At 39.8% G+C, this 22873-nt stretch overlaps 1 protein-coding gene across 1 annotated transcript in view; it reads left to right on the top strand.

Annotated features, from left to right (window-relative positions):
- The window catches only part of LOC126253485 (uncharacterized), a 314750-nt gene that overhangs the window by 205886 nt on the left and 85991 nt on the right, over positions 1-22873 (top strand). The window contains exon 3 of the mRNA XM_049954857.1: positions 13469-13560. Within this exon, the coding sequence (XP_049810814.1) occupies positions 13503-13560 (58 nt within the window). The 5' untranslated portion in view covers positions 13469-13502. The remainder of the gene's footprint in view (positions 1-13468; positions 13561-22873) is intronic.

Genomic DNA, 22873 nt, shown 5'->3' with positions numbered 1-22873 from the left:
TTGAGAAGTAGCGGCTCGGATCACAAAAACTGACAACGGACGTGAGAGGGGTGTGCTGACCACATGCCCATCCGCGTCCGGTGACGCCTAAGATCTGACGATGACACGGCGGTCGGTCGGTACCATTGGGCCTTCGAGGTCTTTCAGGACGATATTTGTCTGTTTTGTTGTGGTAGTCGGGCGAAAATCGTATGTAATGTCTTAATTAAAACAGGAACTGGCGATGGCGCCCTCTCCTCGGTTGGTGAGCGTACTGTGGAAATGGAAATGAGCGTCTGGCGTAATTGGGTGGGAGGCCCCTTACGGAACAGGTCCGACTTATTACAGTCGACGCCACATTTGGCGACCTGCGTGCGGGATGGGGATGAATTGATGAAGACAACACAGCACCCAGTCCCTGAGCGGAGAAAATCCCCAACCCAGCCGGGAATCGAACCCGGGCCTGTAGGACGGCAATCCGTCACGCTGACCACTCAGCTATCGGGGCGGACTGCGTACTATGAAGCGGGAGATATAAAAGTGATCCAATCTGAGGCCATCCACGGTTTCTTCCGGCGCGGCGGCTGGCTTATTTGGTGAAAGCAGGCAGCATCGCACGCGGGTTGCAGGCTCAGCTAACCACTTCTGGTGTCGTACCCAAAGCTGGTAGTGGTCCTCTGGGAGCAGAGTGGAACATCTAAACTAGAGACTCAGACGATTCTACATCAATATCGGATGGGAAATTCTCGACCTTCCCTAACGGGTAGAGAATTTTAAGGCCTCCCTCGATAGGTTATGTGCGCACTACACTTAGGCAGAGGCCACTAGGCAGGCAGAGTACTTGTAGCGTCTGCATGGAATTTTATTAGGTTAGATGAAGACTCCCCCTCCCCCCACCCCCTCCCCGCTATCTGCCCCATCTCTCTTAGTATAAGTGGTGAATTGCCTGCCAAAATAGAAATGTTTAAGATATTACTAAATTACAGAAGCATCCATGACGGCTTATTTATTGCAGTAATGAATTCGATAATTTCTAGTGAGGTTATGATTGAATCCGAAAGTGATATAATCTGGGTCAAATTAAGCACCAAAGATGAGTCAGACATGATAATCGGGTAGTTTTATTGATCGCCTGCGTCAGAAGCTGTAGTGGCAGGGAGCTTCAGAAGGGTCAAAACTGATTCCGGAAACACGGAATCGTGTGACATTGTTCTGAGTATCTTGTCCGAAAATTACGTAGAGAAAATAGAGAACCAACTCGTGAGGGTCAAGTCTTAGACCTCCAAGCAACAAACAGACAAGAAATTTTCTATCAGTTAACGTAGAGGATGCTATGAGTGATCATAAGACTGTGGTACCATCAATGACTACGGCTGTTTATAATGGGTTTTAGGAAGACTGACAAGATAAAAATTGCAGGGTTTCTGAGAAGTTAACTACAAATACGCAGTTTTGAGGACGAAGATGTAGAACACAAGTAGATAAAATTCGAAAGCATCGTCCAGCACTCATTAGACAAACATTTCCGAGTAAGGTTTTAAGGGATGGGAAAGTTGCTACAAAAGCAAAGACAGCTTTGTCACAGATTTAAACGACGTCAGAACCTACCTGGAAAACTAAAACTGAATGAAAAGAAATTGAGTGTAAGGTGAGCAATGAGAGAATCGTTCAACGAATCTGAGGCAAAAAGATTGGAAATCGCTTTGACTAAAAATCCTAACAAGGAAACACTTCAGTGCGAGGAAGCAAAAGGACAATGATGTTTGCAGCGTTCGATGTCCCACATATTGTATACCATGAAACCACAATATTGGCTGCTAATGGCAACATGGGGTGGGAGTGGAGCAATAGGCTACGGGGCGTAGCTGTACTGCTTAGTAAACGAGTAACTCACAACAGTGCTACAATCCTAGTGGTGTTGGTACAAAGCAGAGCAATGGCAACAATAAACAATGCAAACAGTGCATTATATCTACAACAACAGCTGCCGAAGTTGACATTTCGTCAGAAAGGAACCGAAGGAATATCGCAGAGTGAGAAAGAAGTGGCAGATGAAATATTAGTGCTTCTGCTAGACGAGTCAGTGGAATGTGGTGTCATATACGCTCGACTGTGCGGACAATGTACATGAAGAACGCAATGATGACGATACGTGCTTAACAAGTGATGGTAATACTGAAGCAGATGTCAGGCCATGTAGTTCATCGTCCTCGTCGAACAGGGAACAGCAAATCAAGTCTCCAGTGAAACTTAGCAAAGATCAATCGTTGTCCAAGGAGCGGGTACTAAACATAATTACATACATGGAAGATCATCTGCAGCATAGTTAAGAAGAATTATGAACAATTTTCGAATAAGTCCACAGAAATATGGCCGTGTAGTGCTTAAGCAAAACTACAGGTATTCAAGGGAGGACAAGGCGCACTTGTTACAAAAACAGGTGTTTGAGCGCTTCAAGGATGCTCGGTACAATTTACAGGATGTGCGTGATAATGAACTACCACATTATGCACATAAAATTGCGCGCGACATAGATTACAGTGATTTCAAAGGAAGCAGTGGAGGGCTGCATAACTTCAAACAGTGCTACAGAGTAGGAAGAAATCGGATAACGAAACTTCAAACAAAGCGTCTACATGACGATGCACAGGAAAACGCACAATCGGCCCGAAAATTTGTAGATGAGGTAAAAAAACTTATTCCATCTTCCAGTAAGGAATTTGTTTTCAACTCCGACCAAACAGGATTTGAAGAGTAAATACATATGAAAGGAACCATGGAAACTAAAGGTATCAAGTGAGTTTTATCAAGATCAGCTAACATCAGTGCCTTAACGCATTCGTATACAATTATGCCGACTGTTTACCTGGATGGTAAATTGATTGGAAAGTTATTTATTGCGCTGTGAGAAATAGTTCAAATGGCTCTGAGCACTATGGGACTTAACATCTGTGGTCATCAGTCCCCTAGAGCTTAGAATTACTTAAACCTAACTAACCTAAGGACATCACACACATCCATGCCCGAGGCAGGATTCGAACCTGCGACCGTAGCAGTCGCGCGGTTCCGGACTGAGCGCCTAGAACCGCTAGACCACCGCGGCCGGCCGCTGTGAGAAGCTGGAGTTGCTCTGCCCCCTACGATTATTTCTCATGTGCGTGATCTTGCTAGAGCAATAGGGAAGATTTACGTCGCAGCAAGCAAGAGTGGGAAAATGGGCGTAAGAGAACTACAACTACGGTAAGAGCACTGCTTTTGGCCAATAGTTGGACCAAAGAACTTGGTTTTGCTTGATTCTTCGTCTGCATACAAAAATCATATTGCTTTAGAGTAAACTATCTCTCCTGAAAAGTTTGTGACATTGCAGTTCATACCACCTGGGACCACTGGACAAATTCAGTCTCTGTATGTTATTTTCTCCGTGCCTATAAAAAAGTTGTCACATTATCTGCAGATACTTCTTGAAGGATAGCCAATTTCACGATAAGCTTCACGACAGACTGTTTTGCATTCGGTTGCATGCCATCTCATTCCATCAGTTCTCATCATCCCCCTTACACCAGTATGATTCTACATGCATTAAAAAAATAAAAAAAATAAAAAAAAAGAGTGGATTCCTAGCTGAACATCCTGCACGGTTTGTAACTGCCAAAGAATTCACCTTCGATCTTGCTGGTGCGAACCTTTATGATCACTGTGGCGCGCCATTTTTCATTCGGTGTTCATGGTTTGTTTTGAACATTTCTTGAATGCCGACGATGTCTGTTTTTGTGAAGTGTAATTACACATCCCACAAAAAGTTGATTTCTTCACCTCCTCCACACTAATTTTCTGTCGCCCTCCTGATGAATATGTTGAGTCATTAGCAGCTAATATTTTTTTTTATTCACTCAGTGACAGAGAGAAGGACGAAATACTGAATTCGGTCTTCCAAACTGTTTCACCGCGGTCCCAAACTTTTTTCAGTAGCAGTTTTCAATACATGTGAGTATTGGTGAACTTCAGTGGGTACCAAGGCTGGTGAATATGGAGGCTGTTTCAAAGATTCGAATCGTAAATCACTGTTTTCCCATTCCATACATGTCAGCTCTTGGTCTGATGGTATGGGATGCCATATCGGGTATAGTACACGAGGAGCAATATCTTGAATTCAGATATTTTGAGCGTGCGTCTGAGCGTTGACCAGTCAGATGACACAACGCCACCTACGTCAGACGCACGCCATCTCCCTTCAGCACAGAGTTGTGAGGCGCCATATTGGCATTTAGTTGAAGCCTATACGTATATATGCCGTTTCTGAGCACCAGCAAATTGAGAATCACTCGAAAACCCGTTGTTAACTGTGTGATTCGTTGCAATAAAATAATGAGAAACGTCAACATCGTGGCAAAATAATTATTGTAACTTGCGTATTATGAGACTATGTCATTTGAAGGTAGCGACACACAGAGGATCCACCAAAAACGCCGGCCGCGGTGGCCATGCGGTTCTAGGCGCTGTAGTCCGGAACCGCGCGACTGCTACGGTCGCAGTTTCGAATCCTGCCTCCGGCATAGATGTGTGTGATTCCTTAGGTTAGTTAGGTTTAAGTAGTTCTAAGTTCTAGGGGACTGATGACCTCAGATGTTAAGTCCCATAGTGCTCAGAGCCATTTGAACCATTTTTTGAACCACCAAAAACCATTGTTCTTCGTACAATTTGTTATAATTAAATTTCAGGTAGTAACATAGCTACGATTAAAGCATTTATCATGCGGTAACATGTTAGAATTCGCCATAGCTCAACTACTGTCAATTTAGTGTAGTGAATAGCGTCAACGATCCACGACCATCTGGGTGGTAAAGAGAAGGTTCGTGTCTCGCGAAATTTAATTCTTTTCCTAACATTCGCGTATTTAATAGGTTCTGATGCTTTATTATTAGTTTAATTTAAGTATATACTACATATTTGATGTTACGTAAATATAAGTTCACCTTTTTTTTTGAGGAGTGAGTTTGTTCGCTTGGCTTAATCTACAGGACAGCTTGCGCTACTTGTATAAAGATATTTTGTTCCTTTTCGTTTTCAGTTTCGTAATTCACGTCTTATAAAGATTCTGCTTTTGGGTAGGAACAGTGATCAAGTAAGAATGACCTTAGGGTTTTATCAAAATGTGGGAAAGATAAAATAACGTTTATCTTATGTGGAGAACTATTGCAAATTTGTGTCGCACTGTTTGTAATGGAACTTTTATAAATGTGTCCTTATCGATTGGACATGGTACTTTCCTTTTTGTCTTAAAACATGTACATCGATATTGAAGTTTTTGTGTATATTACATATAGAACAACGTGACTAGGATACGAACAATGGAGGAAACGTGCCTCTTAATAGAGCTAACGCGGGATCTTTATGCACGCGCGCCCGTTGGGTAACCAGTATGATTTACGAATAGAAACAACCCACAACTGCTGCTGGAGTGCGTCGAGATCGCGTTTACCACATTGGGGCCCACGTACCTTATGCACAAGTCGCATCGTTCCTGAGCGTTCAGCAGCACGTTGAACTCAGCACACTCAACGTTGACGTTCGACAGCACGGTCCATGTGCCGTCGGCTTGAGGGCGGTCGAGCGGAACTTTGACGACGAGTATACTGCCCACACGTTCCCACGTTGTCCAACGTCGGGCCACTGTCGTTTCTGAATGCCCCACAAATCTGTATATTGCACGATTCAACCAGCTCGCCAAATGATGGCCCATAATGACGTCCCTTCCAAAATCTATCAGGTGCTGATAACGCAGTCTCGCACATGTACGTAGCATGTCCGTGTCTTCTCATTGGACACTTAGCATCTGATGCTGTTCACGCCCCTTAAATACTCTACTAAGTCTAGCAACAACGCTCCATACGAACAACGCTTATGCGGTCTGGTGGCCGTTCAACCTGTTACAGAGAATTGCAACTCTGTAATCAACTACGAGGGTAATCCCAAAAGTAAGGTCTCCTATTTTTTTTATAAGTACATAAACCTGTTTATTTCTACAGTGGTTTATATCAGTTTACAGCTTGAACATTTAGCTATTTTGCGACATAATCACCATTTCTGTCGATGCATTTTTGTAGACGCCGTGGCAGTTTTTGTATGCCCATGTCATACCAGCTCGCCGCCATGCTGTTCAGAAAGTTATGAACCTCTTCTTTCACCTCGTCGTCGGAGCTCAATCACTGGGACCACAATTAACGCTGACAGGTACTGTGAGACTCTGAGAAAACTCAAACGGGCAATTCAGAACCGGAGAAGAGGAATGTTGAGCAAGGGCGTACACATTCTTCATGACAACGCTCGCCCACACATCGCTCGGCAAACCGTTGCTCTCCTGCAACAGTTTCAGTGGAACATAATCACCCACCCGGCCTACAGTCCTGACTTGTCACCCAGTTACTATCACCTGTTCCCTAGGTTAAAAGAACATTTGGCCGGAAGGCGATTCAGCTCCGACGACGAGGTGAAAGAAGAGGTTCATAACTTTCTGAACAGCATGGTGGTATGACATGGGCTTACAAAAACTGCCACAGCGTCTACAAAAATGCATCGACAGAAATGGTGATAATGTCGAAAAATAGCTAAATGTTCAAGCTGTAAAGTCCGCAGCTCGTGGTCGTGCGGTAGCGTTCTCGCTTCCCACGCCCGGGTTCCCGGATTCGATTCCCGGCGGGGTCAGGGATTTTCTCTGTCTCGTGATGACTGGGTGTTGTGTGATGTCCTTAGGTTAGTTAGGTTTAAGTAGTTCTAAGTTCTAGGGGACTGATGACCATAGATGTTAAGTCCCATAGTGCTCAGAGCCATTTGAACCATTTTTCAAGCTGTAAACTGATATAAACCATTGTAGAAATAAACAGGTTTATGTACTTATAAAAAAATAGGAGACCTAACTTTTGAGATTACCTCGTACATACCCACTGCTGGTGTGTATGTATAGGAAGTTACAGACACATGCGGCAGGTACTCTGGATGCCTCATTTTTTGTCGGGCAGTGTCATTAACTACGTATTTCGCGCGTACTTGTACAAGCAACAAGACCAAGTATGTGGTCATCAATTTACAGCGATTAAATTAATGGTTTACAGGGGTCACAGCATAACTATCTCTTTTTCTCATGCCGGCCGCGGTGGTCTCGCGGTTCTAGGCGCTCAGTCCGGCACTGCGAGACTGCTACGGTCGCAGGTTCGAATCCTGCCTCGGGCATGGATGTGTGTGATGTCCTTAGGTTGGTTAGGTTTAAGTAGTTCTACGTTCTAGGGGACTGATGACCAAAGATGTTAAGTCCCATAGTGCTCAGAGCCATTTGAACCATCTTTTTCTCATCTGCCGCCATTATGACTTCATCAAGTGTTCATAATAAAAACATTTATGCTCCAAACCGTTTAATGTATTGTTCCATCCTTCTCAAAACTATATCACATTTCACAACTACATTCTTATTGTAATTCCGACATTTTCTCTTATATGGTTCACATGTTTTAATTTCCATTTGCCTGTAATATCTTTTTTTCTATGTGTGTTGCTGAACAGCCTATGTCAAGTTTTAACTCGATATGCGAATTAATTTTCTTGATATGTTTCTTTTTTCTTTTTTAAATGATCGTGTTTTTGCGTCCGAACAGCGCGTTCATGAAGGGCAACAGGCACAGTCCATATTCCTAGACTTCCGGAAAACATTTGATACAGTATCTCACTGCAGACTATTAACGAAAGTCAGAGAATACGGAGTAGGTTTAGAGACATCTTAGTGACTCCAAGCCTTCTTAACTACTAGAAACCAGTATGTTGTCCCCGAAAGCGAGTGTTGATCAGAGGCAAGGGTATCGTCAGGAGTGCCCCAGGGAAGTGTGATACGACTGATCTTGTTCTCGGTATACGTAAATGAGCTGTCGGATAGGGTGGTCAGCAATCTTCCACTGTTTGGTGATGACGCTGTGGAATATGGGAAAGTGTCGTCGTTCAGTGACTGTAGAAGGATACATAATTTACATTTGGTGTGACAAATGACGGTTTGTTCTAACTGTAGAAAAATAATGCAAATGAGTAGGAAAAACAATCCTGTATTGTAGAGCGCTGCTTGACACATTAACGTCGATTACAGTGCTAGACGTAACGTTGCAAAGCGATCTGAGTCAAACGATCATGTAAGGACGGCAGTAAGGGAAGTGGAAGGTTGGTTTCGGTTTACTCGGAGAGTTTTAGGGAAGTGCAGCTCATCTGCAATGGAGACGGCGTGTGGAATACTTGTGTGACCTATTCATGTGTCTTGCTCGAGTGTTTGGGATCCCCATAAGTTTGAATTAAAGGAAGACATCGAAGCAATTCAGGAGCATGCTGCTAGATTTTTTATCGATAGGTTCGATCAACACGTGAGTATTAACGGATTTTCTTCGTGAACTCAAATGGGAATCCATGCAGGGAAGACGACGTTCTTTTCGCGGTACACTGTGCGAATATATATATATATATATATATATATATATATAGGGTGTTTCAAAAATGACCGGTATATTTGAAACGGCAATAAAAACTAAACGAGCAGCGATAGAAATACACCGTTTGTTGCAATATGCTTGGGACAACAGTACATTTTCAGGCAGACAAACTTTCGAAATTACAGTAGTTACAATTTTCAACAACAGATGGCGCTGCGGTCTGGGAAACTCTATAGTACGATATTTTCCACATATCCACCATGCGTAGCAATAATATGGCGTAGTCTCTGAATGAAATTACCCGAAACCTTTCACAACGTGTCTGGCGGAATGGCTTCACATGCAGATGAGATGTACTGCTTCAGCTGTTCAATTGTTTCTGGATTCTGGCGGTACACCAGGTCTTTCAAGTGTCCCCACAGAAAGAAGTCACAGGGGTTCATGTCTGGCGAACAGGGAGGCCAATCCACGCCGCCTCCTGTATGTTTCGGATAGCCCAAAGCAATCACACGATCATCGAAATATTCATTCAGGAAATTAAAGACGTCGGCCGTGCAATGTGGCCGGGCACCATCTTGCATAAACCACGAGGTGTTCGCAGTGTCGTCTAAGGCAGTTTGTACCGCCACAAATTCACGAAGAATGTCCAGATAACGTGATGCAGTAATCATTTCGGATCTGAAAAATGGGCCAATGATTTCTTTGGAAGACATGGCGGCCCAGACCAGTACTTTTTGAGGATGCAGGGACGATGGGACTGCAACATGGGGCTTTTCGGTTCCCCATATGCGCCAGTTCTGTTTATTGACGAAGCCGTCCAGGTAAAAATAAGCTTCGTCAGTAAACCAAATGCTGCCCACATGCATATCGCCGTCATCAATCCTGTGCACTATATCGTTAGCGAATGTCTCTCGTGCAGCAATGGTAGCGGCGCTGAGGGGTTGCCGCGTTTGAATTTTGTATGGATAGAGGTGTAAACTCTGGCGCATGAGACGATACGTGGACGTTGGCGTCCTTTGGACCGCAGCTGCAACACGGCGAACGGAAACCCGAGGCCGCTGTTGGATCACCTGCTGCACTAGCTGCGCGTTGCCCTCTGTGGTTGCCGTACGCGGTCGCCCTACCTTTCCAGCACGTTCATCCGTCACGTTCCCAGTCCGTTGAAATTTTTCAAACAGATCCTTTATTGTATCGCTTTTCGGTCCTTTGGTTACATTAAACCTCCGTTGAAAACTTCGTCTTGTTGCAACAACACTGTGTTCTAGGCGGTGGAATTCCAACACCAGAAAAATCCTCTGTTCTAAGGAATAAACCATGTTGTCTACAGCACACTTGCACGTTGTGAACAGCACACGCTTACAGCAGAAAGACGACGTACAGAATGGCGCACCCACAGACTGCGTTGTCTTCTATATCTTTCACATCACTTGTAGCGCCATCTGTTGTTGAAAATTGTAACTACTGTAATTTCGAAAGTTTGTCCGCCTGAAAATGTACTGTTGTCCCAAGCATATTGCAACAAACGGTGTATTTCTATCGCTGCTCGTTTAGTTTTTATTGCCGTTTCAAATATACCGGTCATTTTTGAAACACCCTGTATATTTGCAGCTGACTCCAGAACGATTCGTCTGCCGCCAAAGTAAGGACGGCGAATACAAGATACGAGAAATTAGGGCTCGTGTGAAGCCATATAGACAGTCGTTTTCCCCTCGCACCATTTTCGAGTGAGAAAAGGAAATGGCTAGTCGTGGGACATAGTACCCTCCGCCACACACCATACGTTGACCTGCGGAGTATGTATGTAGAAGTAGGTTCCCTTGAGCCTTCCTTTTGTTTCTTCTTTCTGTCTTTGAGATACGAAGACGTGCTAAAAAGCTTATTTATTTAGGTCTGTCTTGGTGTAAGGCTCGTAGGTCTATTTATTATTCTACTTCCGTTCCAATGGAAATAATAAATTAATGACACTAGCGGAATAAAGTACAATTTGTTTGCATTTCGTCCTTAAATATGAAATTATTCAACAAAGAAACGATGAAAGAATCCATTAACAAGATATAACAGTATTCTAGTATATTTCGCTATATAAATCTTCTATTATTACGAGCCATTGCTTCTTTACGGATTCATCTTTTCCAAATACGTATTGACTTTAATCCATTGTCTCGTAATTTTATTTTATTTTTATTCTTCTGCACATTATTCCAGTCATAAATTTAAAGGTATAAAATGTTAGCCTGTTCGTCCAATATTTTTCGCATTTACCTTCTTGTGTCGTCTTCGGTAGTGTGATCCTAGTTATTTTGTCGAAATATGATCGACTGGACAAGTAAAATTGATACTTTTATCTCAAAGCAATGGATGTAAAAATTTATTAATCCGAGGACTCCCATCTTGGACGCAAGAGTGCAGACTGACGTCAGTTCCCAATGACCATAGCGTTTTTACATTAACAGACCACTGCAAAAAAGGACTTTTAGTGGAATGTGATACGGAAGTTGCCCATAATAAAGATATTTAATGAGAAACATTTGTATTCGCAGAACTCAAAAGGTGAAATGTCCAATAACAATGAGACACACACTAGGATTGGTATGTTCAGCCTACTGAAAAATGAGGAAGGGCTACTTCTTTAGGACAACACAGTAATGAATTTCTGTAACAGGTCAATACTACTGAGACTACTTTGCAAGTTTTTTGGTATGGTCGTCTTTTCACTGCTGAATGCTCGCAACCACTGTGCGATTTATGCTAATTACAACAGCAGCCAATTATAAGGTATTCTGACACGTTCCGAAAATGTGCGTCAAAGCCCACGAAAGGCAAAGGTCCCGAGTTCGGGTCTCGGTCCGGCACACAGTTTTAATCTGCCAGGAAGTTTCATATCAGCGCACACTCCACTGCAGAGTGAAAATCTCATTCTGGAAATGGAGAACACGTTTGGCAACACCATCTCTGGTGGGCCGCTTGAATTTCCATGCGCAGCAGCCTGATTGGCTAACTTCAATGCTAATTAAATTTCGAAGGAAAGACTGATACCCCCTGCAATCGTGCATCGAAATAATTCTATGGTGAAAGTTTAAGATTTGTGCCGGAACGGGCCTCGAACCCCGATCTCCTGCTTAACTCGGGTTTTGTGTGTGTGTGTGTGTTGTTGTGTGTGTGTGTGTTTTGTCTGTCTTGTCAGACCACAGACCACACACACACACTATATAGCAATGGTAATTGACTTGGAAGTGGCGCAACATACCGAATTTTTTCTTGATAATTATTTCTCAACCCTGCAACACTCTTACAGACTTTTCAAATTGTTTCTGACCACCCTGTATAAACTACTGCTGTTCTGAACGCGTTATATAATAATGTTCGATAGAAAATATTATATGTTGATGTTGAAGATATATCTGAAAGAACTTCTTCATTTAAACAGTTAATGACTGCTGCTAGAAGATACAAGTTTGATTTTTTGTCTTAACAGCTTATTCCCTGTAAATGGTGGATACTACAAACAGTATCGGAAAAAAACGATTCATGGTTATCTGAATCAGTTGTGAGCTTCACTTCTGCTCAGGAAAGTTGCCAAATAAGGTAAAAATCATTCCCAGTCGAAAAGTCAAACATATTGTAATAACGGCAGGTAAAACATAGAGCAAAACTATTGTAGTGAATGAGAAACTGTGACAAAGAAGTCCAATATCACCTACTTAATTCTTATTAAATGACAACAAAAATTTGAAACACTGTATACATAACAGTACCAAAATCTCAAAAGACTTTTACACACATTTCTTTATAAGGATCATGTATTGAAGCTGCTAAAAAAAGGTTCTGATCCATTTGTCATACATGTCAACAATATGATATTCATGTATTGAAAACTATGATGGAAGGGATCGCTTTCTGGGGCAAAGGGTTAGTCTCAACAGAATTCACAAGATTTTGGAACAAGCACTATACTTCGTCTACATATCATGATGAATAGGCATGTACCGTAACAAAGATCTGGATACAAAACTATATCGATCTGGAATATATGTGGAATCATCACTATCATGTAGAAAGAATAAGACTACGTCTTTTAGTAACCATTCCTCTCCCAGCATAATCATAACACCTACACTATGTGATCAAAAGTATCCGTAAACCTGATTGAAAATGACTTACAAGTTCGTCGCCCCCTCCACCGGTAATGCTGGAATTCAATATAGTTTTGGCCCACCCTTAGTCCTCATGATAGCTTCCACTCTCGCAGGCATATGCTCAGTTAGGTACTGGAATGTTGGGGAATGGCAGCCCATTCTTCACAGAGTGCTGCACTGAAAAGAAATACCGATTTTGGTTGGTGAGGCCAGGCACGAAGTTGGCGTGCCAAAATATCCCAAAGATGTTCTATAGGGTTCAGGTCAGGACTCTGTGCAGGCCAGTCCATTACAGAGATGTTATTGTTGTGTAACCAATCCGCCACAAGCCGTGCATTATGAACAGGTGCTTGGTCATGTTGAAAGATGCAATCGCCATCGCCAAATTGCTTTTCAGCAGTGGGAAGCAATAAGGTGCTTATAACATCCATGTAGGCCTGTGCTGTGATAGTGTCAAGCAAAACACTGATACAAAACTTCCTGTGAGATTAAAACTATATACTGGACTGGGACTTCTGTTGTTTAAAACAAGAGTAAATCAAAAGTCTTCAGGCAAAGACTCTACAATGCTTCCCAGGCACAAATAACCGACTCCACAGAACCGAGAAAAGCTATGAACAGACAATACCTCCAATAGGACCATAGTTTGGAGGTAAACTAACTGTCAGAATGACGAACACTTATACTGCTTAAGAATTTGATGCTACTGAAAGTTTTCTAGAACTAAAACACAGTCTTGTTAGAACATCACCTTCAAATTTGTAGAGTACTGTTTCTTTCATTTTTATACAATGCTGTGTGACATGACACATGATTACACTCAACATCCTAATGTTGCTATAGATAAATCAAACACTTCATATTGTTTTCTTAATTGTTCTCTGCTTTTTGCAGGATTTTTTTCCCTGAGATGTTGAACTGATCCACAATGAAGTCTCAAAAGAGCAGCCCTCTCCTCTCCTTCCTGGTCTTCTGCTTTTTTGGAGGTGAGTGCACTGTAAGAGTATGAACAGTACTTAAAACACTCCAAATTTATTAAACAAAAGAAATGAAATTCTTGATTAACTTGTAAGAGATTTGAGATATTTATTAATTAATTGATATGTGTGAACATAAGAACAGTCCTTTCATTCAGTTATATGGCTGTTGTGATGAGTATGCAATCATCTCTTTAAACAGTTCTACCCCAGATTCATCACTTAGAGACGGTTCTAGAACCATTCTAAATACACTTTCATGGGATAGTTTGCATCTATCTTCAAGAAAACCTGCTACAATTCATGCTGCCCTTCTTCGTACAAATTCTTTTATGTAGCACAACAAAAGCCTGTCAACATACAAATAAATTCCACCTACTAATCAAACTGATTTTACCCACAGTACTTTTTCACTACAAGTTGCAGCCATATTGCAATGCATTTCACTGCAAAATATTAAATAACATACTGGTGAGTATAAAAATCCGCTTTATAAATTTTGTACAGGGCAACTAATTGAGTACACTGATGTCACAAAATTCAGACTGCTGCCTCACTGCTTCAATTAATCTTTGATTTTTTATTATAAATTTTAACAAAAGAAATAATGAAACAATTCATTATCAATATTGAACAAAAACAAGTTATATTAATCACAAAAACCACAAAAAAAAACAAATTTGGAGATGTGCAAATGGCTGTGTCCCTGGAGGAAATGAGCTTGTGGGGTCACCTGATCAACAACAAACATATGATACCAGCCATCAAAACGTTCTTCCAGAGAATCCTTGACATGATGTGATGTGATGAGATGGCCAGTGTGTATGCCACTATATAAAATGCATTGGAGAATGTTCTGCATGACATGACATGACGTGACAGCCAGTGTGAATGGGCCTTTAGGTGGTAATGTTGATCTTTTCTGAGAAAAATATAATGTTAAATGTGAAATGTCATGATTGATTTAATTTTTCTCATAATATTTCACTAGTGTTATTTCATATAATTATTGGGGCATATACACCTCTTAATACTAGATGAATTAAGATTAATTCACTCTGACTGTCACATCATATCACATACTGTCACATCAAAACATTCTGCAATGCATTTCAAATGGCAGCATCAACAGTGGCCATCCTGATAGTCTTGATGGCTGACATTATGTGTCTGTTGTTGATCACATGACCCCCATGCTCATTTCCATCAGATACAAAGCCATGCAAGATCTCCATACTTGGTTTCTTTGTGGTTATTGTTGTTAATATCAACATTTTTTGTTTGTTATTTGCCACAAATTGTTTCACTTCATTATTTCTTTTGTTAAACATTATAATTAATGACAAAAGATTAATTGAAGTAGTGAGCCATCAGTCTGAAGTATACTACATGAGTGTACTAAATTACTTGCCCTCTACTAGATTTATAAAGTGGATTTTTATGTGTACCGGTACGATATTTAATATTTTACAATGATATGATTTGCAATATGGCTGCAACTAGAACTGAAAAAAGTGGATGAAATCAGTTTGATTAGTAGTTGGAATTTATTTGTATGTTAACCGGTATGTGTAGTACTACATAAAAGAATGGACTGAAATATTCAAACACTGGTAATTGTTTATATACATACGTGTTTGTGGGTGGCATATTTATTGGTAAAAAGCTCTCTATATTGTGTGTGAGAGAGTTTTGCCACCTTCAATGATCAATATTTACATTGCTTCGCTAGCTAATCCCAGTCCAAATAAGGCAACTTGAAGTATTAAAAATACAAGACGTAAGAGAAACCTATAAATCTTGAAGGAAAAGGTATTGAGGGGGATATGACTATTATACAATAAATTACATTGGGCTAGCAACGATACATTGCACAAACCAGTTTTTCATGGTGTGTGATGGCAGCTCATAACACTCACCCTGTTTACATGGGGCTCCCAAACCTGGATTTCGTAAATCAATTTCCCAACATCGCTTCTGGGTGGTCATCTAAAGATTTCAAACTCTATTCTGGAAATCCGCTTCTAACTGACGATTTTCCAATACGTAAACGTTTTTGAAACATGCTTGGGCTATCAAGTTACATCTTGTTCTCAGAATATTAGGTTAATATGGACTTATTGTGAAGTGAAGGAGAAGCAGAAATATTAGAATGACCATGAAGCTGTCTACCTGTAATATCTAAGTCAAGGGAAATAACGATTGTGTTGACTGAATCAGAAACCGGATCAGGTGTCTTCCACATGCCATATTTAACTGGGCTAGCAAATCCGCTTCAGACCTTAACATGTAAACTCGACAGCGAAAAGCCGTTTCCGAAATTCGAAGATTTGTAGTGACGCTACCCCTTTTAGCAATTCCTGGTGCAGTTTAATGCAACAAAAGAAAAATCTGTTGCCTTAACTTTCTAAAATATAAACTGCAAATTCCTCGAGCTCCTTGTATAGTGTGTGAAATTGCCCTTCTGTACCACTTAATGACATTTTTCGGTCCCACGCAGTTTTTTGTGTTGTTTTGCACTTCTGTCTTACTTCTCTAATATGCAATATATCCATGCAAGCAGCAAATCAATAAATATCATTTTCGTACAGATGTGGACTCCAGCATCTACTTATATAAGCTATCACATTGTATGTGTGCGATTCACACTTAAAAACAGTTGAAATTCAGCTTACGAAGATCGCAATTCCCGCGAAAAGGAAGTTGAGGACAGCTGAGGGAACTGAAATCACATGAGTTGAATTGACTTGACGTGCCAGTGTGAATTCACCTAGGTGACGGCGATGTGACGTGACGGCCATTGCGTATTATTCGTTACACTCTGGGACTTTCCTTTCGAAGTGTTAACAACTGTGATGCTATATCTCATAAAAACATTTCGTGAAATAAGTCCATCAGGAATGATAAATTATTGCACATAGTAAAAGCATGATTCTGTTTAACGCAAAATGAATTGCTTTGCTTGATACGATTGCTACCAGCAATATCGATACCACCTCGTCAGCTGTCATGTTTGTCAGTCTGGAGAAGTGGAGAAGCTTTGAGACTGTAACTCGTTGCAGATCCGCTGAATTGTTTGTGTTTTGACATGCTTGCAATTGCATGTGCAGTGGCATTAATAACGTTGTTAGAAGATTTGAAAACTGGATAATGGAACATTTTTATTAGTTTTCGGGAAGGAAACACAAAAAGCCAACCGAAATGTTCTTACTACCTCATAATGAAACTAACGCCACAACGGCTGTCTGCAAGTGCATTTCGAAGTTGGAAAGTGAAGAGAATATTGTGTTTATGCGAGAATTACCTGGAGCAAATGTGGTGCTGATAAATGTAGTCTATCTGGCACCAGGCAGTAAGCGTTATATGTGTGTCTTACGTTCGGTGTACAAGAACGTCATTGATGGCGAATCTAATAACAACAATGAAAGTAATAATAACGATTGTTGCGAAGCCGAAGAGAACAGGCATTGTTATGCCCTAAATAGATAGTAACATTATCAAGATATTAACCGCGAAGACTGGTTGGAACTGATGGAACAATGATTCTGCATTAAAAGGTACAGACTTCGTGCAAGACACACACACACAAACTGTAATACTATTTTACTAACCAAAGCAATTGGTTTCTTTTGTAATACAGCCCTCCGTCTTGTCCCAGACAGTGTTCCGAGGATTGAACGAAGAAAGCAGCAGTGAGAGAATGAACTGCGGCAGTCAAACAACAGAGGTGGTTTCATCTGAGGACATGGGACAAATGTATATATGTCAGTCAAGGAAAGAACGTGCCAGATAGAAAGTTATTGGTTGATTCTCAGTTAATGTGGATTTCGTTAGTGTGTTTTTCTCAGACTGACAGTAAGATTAGCTGTGTACAGCAGAAATGTATACAAAATGCCATTACACGTACAACTTCCATTTGTATGCCGTTAGGATATGCACGTAGTGATAGTTTACCTCGAAGTTTGTATGCAATTGTGAACTGGTGCCCATCCTCTAAATGAATCGTTTGGGAAATTTTGTTAAAAAGTGACTTCCAGTTGCGCCACCCGTATGATTACCTCCCGTTAGTGTTACTGTCAAGTAATAGGAGGCAAGAATGCCTTGACCTTGATTTGTATTAATAGGTGTTCGTTGCTGAGGATGGCTTATGTTGTAGCCCCAGATAGTTCTTTTTGAGAGGCAATAGAGCAATGTGTCTAAATTTGGTAACATTTTTATGACGCTCCTTGTAATGTAGGCTACTGTAAATTATAATTCCACAGAGGCAGTTGGATTAAATATTTGATACAAGTATCTTTAAAATTGTACCATACTTTTTACAGAGCAGCGGCAGTTATTGTACTGTATTATCTTGAAGTGTTCATTGGAATTTTTTTTAATGATCTTAATGTACAGGGCTGCCTATTCAGATAGTTATTTAGATATTTTAGAGTTGTTTTTCAGTTGGTTTGTTTCAAGTTGTTTCCCTCCTCCCTGATATACAATCTTGCTTCCACCTGTCAAAATAGTGTCTGTGTATGGAAGTTTTATTAAGGCTATGTATGTGCTGTACAGGCGCCATCTTTTAACAACTGAAAAAGCAATACATTTCTTACTGTATCGTATATTTAGTTGTTCATTGAGTCTTTTGTTTACAACTGATATGCTATGTGATGTTGGGCATATGAACAATTAAATGCTTTTGTGACTGTAGAATCATATAATTAGTTACATGTAAAGTAAATTAATAATCAAGTATCTCTACATTGTCTTTCCAATTGGCTTAGGTTAAAGCATATGCTTATAGGCTGCACAAACTCTGTATGATTCATGTTGTTTGCTTTTACTATAGCTAATTAATTCCCTTACATACCCACCTTTTTTATACATCTTAGTGGATTGCTGAGTAACTCATCCTTACCTTAATTAACAGTATATACATATTTTCTAGTTCAGAAACTTTAAATCTATTGATGGCTTTGTTTACCAGTATGTGTGTTTCTTTTTGATAGAAGCTAGTTTCATTAGTGAAAGAGGATGGGATTTTGAGCTACATGTGCATTGACCTGTGCAGCAGTTACAAATAATTCATTATATGGAAGAGAGTGGTAGTTGCAGTTCATGCAAAGTTTGGTTTGTGCAGTTTTTTCTCTCCTTTCATGATCCTCCAATAAAAAAATGCTTGATGTGTCCAAGAGAATAACACATGTACTTCACATAGGTGAAGTGTAAAATTTTTCAGATACTACTTATACCAGCAATATTCCAGGTTTCTCATTAAGTAACACATAGCCAGTGAATACTTACAGGCATTTCCATTGTACTTACTACTTAATCTAGAGCACATGGAATTTTACACAACACTGTGAACAACTTTTCACCGTAAATTGTTCTTGTTTTGTAAACCAAGTTCATAGCCCTTTCATCTCAATGGAAAACAATTTTGGTCATTTGATGTTTCCAAAACGCCTTTATTTTCCTTCCTTCAGATACTGTTCAGTTTTGTTGCCTAGTTACATTTTCATTAGAGGCTGTGAAGTTTTGGTTGTCTTTTTGTAAATGATTTATATGGTTTTCTGCCTGGTCTTCCAGTAGGAAATGAATTTTGCCTTTTCATTTTTTGTTATTTGCCATACACTGCACAGCAGTATTTCTTTTGTTACTGGTTAGTGCACTTTGCAGTTGACAAAAACCACTGGATTAGAATGTTTTCTTCATCCTCAGGGAGTATAACAAGAGGACTAAAGTTAAGCAATTTGAAAATTTTGCTGCCTACCTTGTAATACAATTTCACCTTTGACAGCTCAAGTCTGTGGCTGCCTTAGCTATTGGAATACCTTCCTGGGCAGCTTCTGTGACTTGTAATTTCTTTTGCCACCCATACCTGGAATGAGATGCTCCAGTTATTGACAACCAGTTGTTCCAGCGATTGGAATGAAAATCCACAGAAATAAAATTCCTAGATAGAAATTCGTAATGTAATTAATTTTTGTCAGTGATTTGTTTTGTACTTCGTGTAGAATTGAGACCATGGTGCCAGTCATTAAGAGGGTTGTCAAAGACTGAAATATCCATCATTAAAATTGACAGCTCAGTTTGATCTTATTTTTAACATTTTGCTTTACATCCTACTGTATCGTGGATAAGTCCGATGTAATATTATTACTGAATTTAACTTGTGAGTATTACATTTAATGCATTAAAAAGGAGCCTTACCTCAACTTTTAGTCTTATCATCAGAACATCAACAATCACGTCACAATTCATTTTCACTCCATAAGATAGGCTACAGTGTTATCATACAGTACTGAGATAAAAGTTCCATTGCCCATACCAAACAGAATGGACTTTACTTTTCTTATTATGTAACAAAATTGAGAGACCATAAGTGTTAGACTGGAGCACTGTTCAAGAGTGGAACTTATGCTTTATAGATGTGTGTATTAATGTCTGTATTACGTTATCTGTTTTAGAAAATTAATACGAATGTTTTATTTCTTTGATACTGCATGAAGTTCATTTTACAAAATTTGAAGTGTTTTCCACTATATTCCAACCGATCTGTACCTGATTAGTATCGCAGCAATATTAATTCCACGTAGTATCATCCACAAATGAGGTGGCCACTAGTGTAGACTTTTGTGATTCACCATATTTAATGAGTAGTGCATATATTGTTTGTTATTGTCATAAAATTGCACAGCAGCCAATTACTTCCGTCCACTACAGTATAATCTGAGCCACCAACTGAGCATATTTATGACTAGTGCTAATAAAGTTTGTGCAGTAATGGTTTTAGAATTATGACACCAGAAGTTCAGGCATCTTAAGACAGATACCACTTATATCTCCAGAATTTAAAAAATGTATTTTCTATAAATCGGTTCTTCTTAAAATAATGTTGTACACAGGATAAGAGAGCCTGTTGAAATCTCTGTGGAATTTATTTATTGTATTCTACAATTTGTAAGTGTCCATGCAGTTTGGAAACAGATGTATATAATTTATTTCTTATTTTTCCCATTTCATTTATTGTGGTTTGAGCTTCACATGTAAGAAACTAAACCAGCATACAAAAGGACTTTCACTGTTTTGAAACAAAAGTGTCAGACCAGTAATGTCTGCATGACCCTTTCATAGCATTCAGTTTTTCCTTTTTAAATATGTTTCTGAAGATGGTGCTATCTTTCCACTGAAATGCGGGCAGCATCTTTCAGTACCTCAAATTTTTCTGTAAAGATTCCTTCTTCATAGACATAGCTTTTTTTTTAGAGCTGGTTATGTGAGAAGGGTTTAATGAAGTCTTCAATGCTGTTTTGCCAGCTCAAACCAGACTGTCTACTTTGAATGTAACATAAATGTCTGGCTACACTGCAGATCAGTACACCACCACAACTAAGATTTCTTATTCATGTTTCTTGGCTTCATAATGTCAGCATACCGGTGTCTCTTTGTATGCGCACACATCACCACATGCAACACTGCTTTTTTGGGTGAGCCTGCAGGTGCCTGTTCCTTTCCTGGCCATCAGTAATTTTCAGTTCTTGGTAATGAATGTCTGGCATGTACAAGTTATTGTTTTCTTGTTCCTATTTTCTGTTGCACATGTGAATGACAAGAGAATTTCATCCATATCTTTACATGCACTGCCACTGGTGCTTTGGTTTTCGTTTCACATTATCAATGTGTTGCAGCTATTACATACCCATTTAATAAAACTGTATTTCCCCTGTGGTAACTATGTGTTGCATATGTTGGCAGCCTTTTGTATTTTGCTCCAGTGGCTGTCACACATTACCTCCTCCTTTGTTCCATAATATTGTTACTTGTTATTTGTGTTAGTGGCATTTATGTTGAGCATAGAGAATATCAGTGTTCCATCTGAATTTTTTGCCTTTTGGACAGTTATTTTTGCTGAATATTTGGTTACTAGCAAATGAATTATTTGTATTTATAAAATACTTGTTTGTGTATTACTTTGTTAATAGAAACGTTATTCTTTACCTGATACACTGTAAGTTCTCAATCTAGTTCTACAAACTTTTCAGCTTCTTCAGTCAGTTATTGTATACTTAAAGCCTATATAAGAAGGAAGAATGGCATGCACAACTTTAATTTCAGTTCACAAATATTGTAAGAATACTTTATGTATTCATAACTGTCATGCCCACATTAATGGCACATAACATCATCGTACATACAATATACGTGTCCAAAGTGATTTCATAACTGAGTAGCACAGCACGAGTGAATTGCTTTGTTGTGCCCACAGAACACACATTTGCGCACTACTAATGTTACCAACTGCACCCAGATCATAACTGCCATTTGTATCTGTGTATGATCATGTAAAATGAGATTCCTGCCATTAAGTCAGACATCTCTGATTACTATATAGTTAATTTTTCATAGCTAAACTTAATTTTGTGGTGACCTCAATGAATATATCAGCCTGAATAGTAAGTTATTCTGTATTTATCACAAAAAAATCACTTACTGTTAGTAGTATATCATAAGACTGTTTGTTCTGTCTCTCTAGTAGTAGAGTTTAATGTGTAAATTGTTTCTAAGTTTCATAGAAGGTTGTATTTTCTTAATAAATTTTTGAAAACTATTTATTTTTATTCACTTTCATGTATTGTATTGTATGAGAGTGGTCAAACAGTGTTTTGAAGTGATGCAAGGCACTTAACTCTTCTCCAAAGTAATAACTGAAATGATGAAATTCCTGTGATATCTGAGCAAAACACCCTGCAAATTCCTGTGATATCTGAACAAAACACACTGCAACATCAGGTTCACCATTCACATGGAACAAAATGTTGGCAAAGAAGAATCGAGATTATATTCAGGGGAGCTCTGCTTATAGGAAGAAAATATGGAAATATAGCATTGTGTTATAAGTTGCCATTGGTTCATTTTAGCACAGTATTATGATGACCACCATGGTGCACACAATTTAAGTGATCTGCTGTAGCATTAGCTTGTGGAAAACCTCCAATAGTTGCTTCTCATAAATTCAGTAATGCTCTTGGCAGAGAGTGGTACAGGTAGATGAAACGGGAAGTGAGCACCAGGACTCTGTCTTAACCACACACCCAATATCGCCCACATCCAGCTGATGATCACTTTTGATGGAAATGGGGTGTGGAGGTAGTGTGTGGGTACCTATAGTAGGGTTGGCAAAAGAAGCTCCCCAACAGTTGCAGTGGGCTTCATAAATCAACTGATATCTCGCCTACATGTCTTATGGCATGAACTTTTAATGCCCCACAAATTGTCCTATTTTCATATGTAGAGTTGAATCTGAGTAAGTGAACAATAGCCAAGTTCCCCAATGTTC

Source organism: Schistocerca nitens, chromosome 4, assembly GCF_023898315.1.
Source record: "Schistocerca nitens isolate TAMUIC-IGC-003100 chromosome 4, iqSchNite1.1, whole genome shotgun sequence".
Lineage (NCBI taxonomy): Eukaryota > Metazoa > Arthropoda > Insecta > Orthoptera > Acrididae > Schistocerca > Schistocerca nitens.
The sequence above is the reverse complement of the archived record's forward strand: the minus strand, read 5'-3'. Positions and strand labels throughout refer to the sequence as shown.